This window comes from Atta cephalotes (genome assembly GCF_000143395.1).
Source record: "Atta cephalotes unplaced genomic scaffold scaffold00009, whole genome shotgun sequence".
Taxonomy (NCBI): Eukaryota; Metazoa; Arthropoda; class Insecta; order Hymenoptera; family Formicidae; genus Atta; species Atta cephalotes.
The window spans coordinates 4,928,875-4,933,478 of NW_012130073.1; the positions used below are offsets into that span (position 1 = coordinate 4,928,875).

The 4,604-nt window shown below is 41.9% G+C and overlaps 1 protein-coding gene across 1 annotated transcript in view; it reads left to right on the forward strand.

Moving 5' to 3' along the window:
• The window catches only part of LOC105627574, a 75,273-nt gene extending 72,540 nt beyond the window's left edge, over positions 1-2,733 (forward strand). Inside the window, exon 5 of the mRNA XM_012208855.1 lies at positions 2,167-2,733. Coding sequence (XP_012064245.1) covers positions 2,167-2,733 — 567 coding nt within the window. The remainder of the gene's footprint in view (positions 1-2,166) is intronic.
• Positions 2,734-4,604: the final 1,871 nt, after the last annotated feature.

Sequence of the window (4,604 nt, forward strand, 5' to 3'; positions counted from 1 at the left end):
GAGAGAGAGAGAGAAGAGGGAGAAGAGGAAAGGGAAAAGAAAGACTTGAATTCTCTGTAACAATTCCTATAATATCAGGGTGGCGGTAAAAAATTCCGGAGCGATATAACAACGATAGATTGTCGATGAATAAAAGATTTTAACAGATAGGTCCGCTTGTCGCGAGAATATAGGAATTACAGCAATGCGCTTGATCGCACCATTTGCCAGGGATAGATATAGGTGCACTCTAATGGCGCGCGTAAAAGCGGATACTTGGACTGTTTTTCATGTCATAATCCCGTGTAATTGCCGTTATATGGCCTTACCTAATAAAGAACAAAAAAATTCAACGCAGCTGCCGCGGGACATGAAAAACCAGTTTCAAGTGATCATCATCTCTTACGCATATTGCGTGCGACGACTGACGCCCATTGGGTTACGCGATCTCTTGACATCCGCATTCTGTAATCTCTCTTCTGTAAGAGCTCTGCGTTTTTTTTCTTGTGTGCTCGTGTGACGTCGTGATCACGTAAAATCACGCCGCGCCCGCGCGCGTTCCTGACTATGGAATATAGTTGAAAATTTATGTGAGAGCGACATATGGGTAAGATTACCATTATTCCGCATTCACACTGAATTCTATGAGCGAACGACCGCCCGTGTCGGAATTTCAGAATTAATGCGACACTGCTTAGTTAAGTCGACGGCACCGACATCGCGTATGAATTACGAGTATGTAAAAAAAGCAAGATACGCGCGCGTTCCGCAGCTGCCTCGCGCTGATTACATTTACTATTGTTAGATAGTTCCTAACTTTTGTGAAAAACGTCAAGTATAAATCTGTCGTCTCGAAATCCACGGCAAACATACCAGTCTCAGTTAACACTGGTGCCTGATGGTACTTTAATTTGTTTCTTGCTGAAACAATGAAAAAAAACTACAGAAATTCTATACAACTACCGGGATAATAAAGAGCGACGAAAGAGAAGTGGTGACGAGGACGCGCTGTAAATGTCATAATATTGGTACTGTAGTTTGCTAACGGTATGCGAACTCGACAAAAGCCCTGAACGGCGAAATCGTTGCGTTTCGAAGAGCCATTCGGCACAGGTGTTTATGTATTATCCGAGCGACAAGTAACGGCGTGAAACAATTGGTTACGTGACTTGCAATCCGTCGAAAGGGACCGGTGGAGTTCGACGCGAGGAAGTTTTATTACATTCCACGTATCGAATTTTCTGCTTCTCGTTGAAATGTATTTACACGCCGTGTAAATTAAAAGTAAAGATCATAATGTTCATTTACTTATCATTACTGAGTATCGAATTTTGAATTTATAGAAAATTAAACTCTGTTACTCACACACGTAAATGCAATGGAATCAAATGTAGTTTACACATTTCATGCTGCGTTAATTTTAAGACTTCATCACTATGCCATATGACCCGCAATATTTTTATTTGTATTTGTTATATTTATCAAATAATATATATTTTAAAATGGTAAACAATTATAAATATTACTATAAGAAAAAAACCTAATGTATTCATGTAACCAATATTGTGTCATATAATTATAATTATTATATAATTATAATTATGTATCTATGCAATATACTGAAAAAGTAATGTATCAACAGTATTATTTTAATCGAACATAATCTTGTGGTTTAATAGCAGTATTAATGCAACAAATAAAATTTTATTAAAACAAGAGCATGATTTTTTTCATGATAATGTTATTGTGAATTAACACAATTATTTTCAAATAAAATAACACTGTTATAACATCATTCTTTTTTAGTATATAGTATCAAATTATTTTATAATTATTTCATAGCTAAAATATTAACTTGAACGGAAAATCTAACGTGGATCTATGGAACATGTTAATATTCTGTTAAATTAAACCAATATATGTGTGAATGTATCATTTTTTTTAAAGTTGTACGCTTCTTTACTGTAATAATTTTCAACTCGACGAAAAGATTCTAATTAATTGAATTAATCCAAAGCATTAACTTATATCGCTGTCTTAAATTGATTTTTTGAATTTATAAAATCAGAAAGCATTTTTATTAGCTCTCACGAATGAATATCTTACGATGCTCTCATCAGTAATCTTCTTTCGTTTTTACAAATTCTCAAGCGACTTATGACCTTTTTTATCCTTTTCCTTTTACAGATATTGCTGTCGCACTTTGACGCCTTCAAGTTCCCGAGTTCGGAAGTGGTGCAGTTCCGCGCTCTGGTCACTCCGTGCATGCCGACTTGCGAACCCGTGCAATGCGACCAGGAGGAAACGACTGGTGAACTACGATCGGTGATTTCCTTTGGCAGACGCCGACGCCGTCGTCGCTCCACTGCTGTTGGCACTCAGAGTCGCGAGGACCTCCTCCTCGTGCAATCCATCCAGATTACGGACAAGTTTGGTTTCGAGCGCGATGGTAAGTTACCGAACGTCACCTCCGCGACGAGGGATACCATCTTCGTCGAGAGTGAAGACATATCGTCGTCGATGGGAATGTGCATCAATCTGGGTGAGGCTATTGTAGCTGGCACCGTCTTTCTCGTCGCCCAGATTGCTATCATAGCGGCATGGACCTTCACCTGGCAACGACGCCGACAAATGCTGAAACACCAGGAGGCTCTATCGGTCTCCGTTTCCGTACCCGGAATGCATTCCATGCCCGGGCGCACTGACAGTCTTTGTAAATTGTACGACGGCGGATACTCCGCGCGTCGTTTCTGAACAACTTCTCCCATCAGCTCCCACGGCATATCGTCAATCTCGTCTTCCTGCGTAAATCGCTATTAACGAATCTTTGGCTGACTTCACATGGACGTGAGTTCTCAAACCGATGCGTGCTGCGAAGAGGATCGTGCGCGTATCACGATTCTCGAAGCGATCAGCAAAAGTAATATTCTCACGCGGCTCTCTCTTTGAATCTTTCTATGGAATTCGGATGGACGCTACTTCGTACTATATCAAACTTCTACGAGTGTACCGCATTGCGAGGTTGCAGCCAATATACGTAGCTTTTAGTAGAGCATGCCCTTTACCACCCACGCTTACCTTGTAGTCGGGTGGAAGCTTTGCAGAGGCGTTCTACTAATTCCAATTAGATTCGGTTAGATGGGCAGATCGCAGAGTTGAACGTATCAGGATAGAAGAACGTTCGTTCGCTACAACCAGAAACAGAAAAAAAATAATAATCACTATCCATCTCTACGAATGTTCTTGTATCCACATTACCGTAGATATTATCACAGACGTATCTTCTTTTTTGTCCCAAACTTCATTTCCTCGCAGCTGGCAACGTAAGGAAACCGATCGACTTCGCCGTATCATTTAATTGAAGTTGCTTCTGACTTTATCTTACCGGTTAAAGTTAATTATACACTTGTGCATGCACACGTGCTAATAATGCCGGTGGATTACTGAACAGAATAATTAGGCACAATTACGCTTCATTACTTGCTACATCTGTCGCTTATTGAAGGCACAAATATCAGTGTCTCCGACACTTCTCGCCAAGGCCGCAACGAATTGTATGTATCAGCAATTTCGTCTTTCTGTCTCTTGGGTGGCTGCTTATTTCGTAGAAGAAGGTTGCAATTACGATCCGTAGCGGCAACCTTTAATTAGCGTAACGTTCAATGTTCAAGTGACTTTCATGCGTGCGTACATTATCAACGAAAATTGACGCCGTCTAAGAAAACGTTTTAGAAGCTTGAGATAATAAACAAAAAAAAAGGGAGAATTTTCTCGTAATATCGCGTCAACATTTAATCTGATCAGAAACGCATACCGAGGATCACACGCTTCACGCCGGGGTTAAATTTTTTACTTTGTTCCGGAATAAAAGTGGCCATCTCGCCACACCACTTCCGCCGATACGTAATTGATAATATAACTGCAAAAATTCAGCCGCGAAGAGAGTAATCGATTTCGCGCGCGAGTTCGATCGGTTTCTTGCGTCCGTGCATCGCTACGCCGCAACCATTTCGCCGTGCCCTTTTCCCCTTCGCTTTGCTCTGCCCTCAACACAAGTTGTTTTAACCGTTCCTTTTTTTTTCTCAAGGCGTGACGCGATGTGGGACACGTCTGCATGCTGTGATTCTGTAGGTGATAGAGGTTGATGCGTATTTGCTACAGCTAGGCTACCGGCATGGATTCTAATTAGCATTGGGAATTGTGCATGATTATGCAGACGTGTAGGATATCAATGTTACGGCGCGGCGAGGAGCTAGAGCGGCGAACTAAATAGGGGGATGAAAGAGGGAGAAGGGATTGAGACGGAACGAGAAACAGAAGCGGTAAGCTCGGTGAAGAGGTAAAAGATACGTGCGCAAAGGGGTTGGCGCAGGGTTAATTGCCTCTTGTGGCATCTCGGGTTAAGCTAAGCTTGCGGGGGTTGAATCTAGCTTCGAGAGTAAAGGGGAAGAGGGAGGGAAGAGAGGGAGGGAGGAAGAGAGAGAGAGAGAGAGAGAGAGAGAGAGAGAGAGAGAGAGAGAGAGAGAGAGACGAACACACACGTAGGAGTAGTACTACTACTCTACTACTACTAACGTAACCTAACCGTAACCCGTAACCCGTACCCCGTACCCGTACCCGTTAAC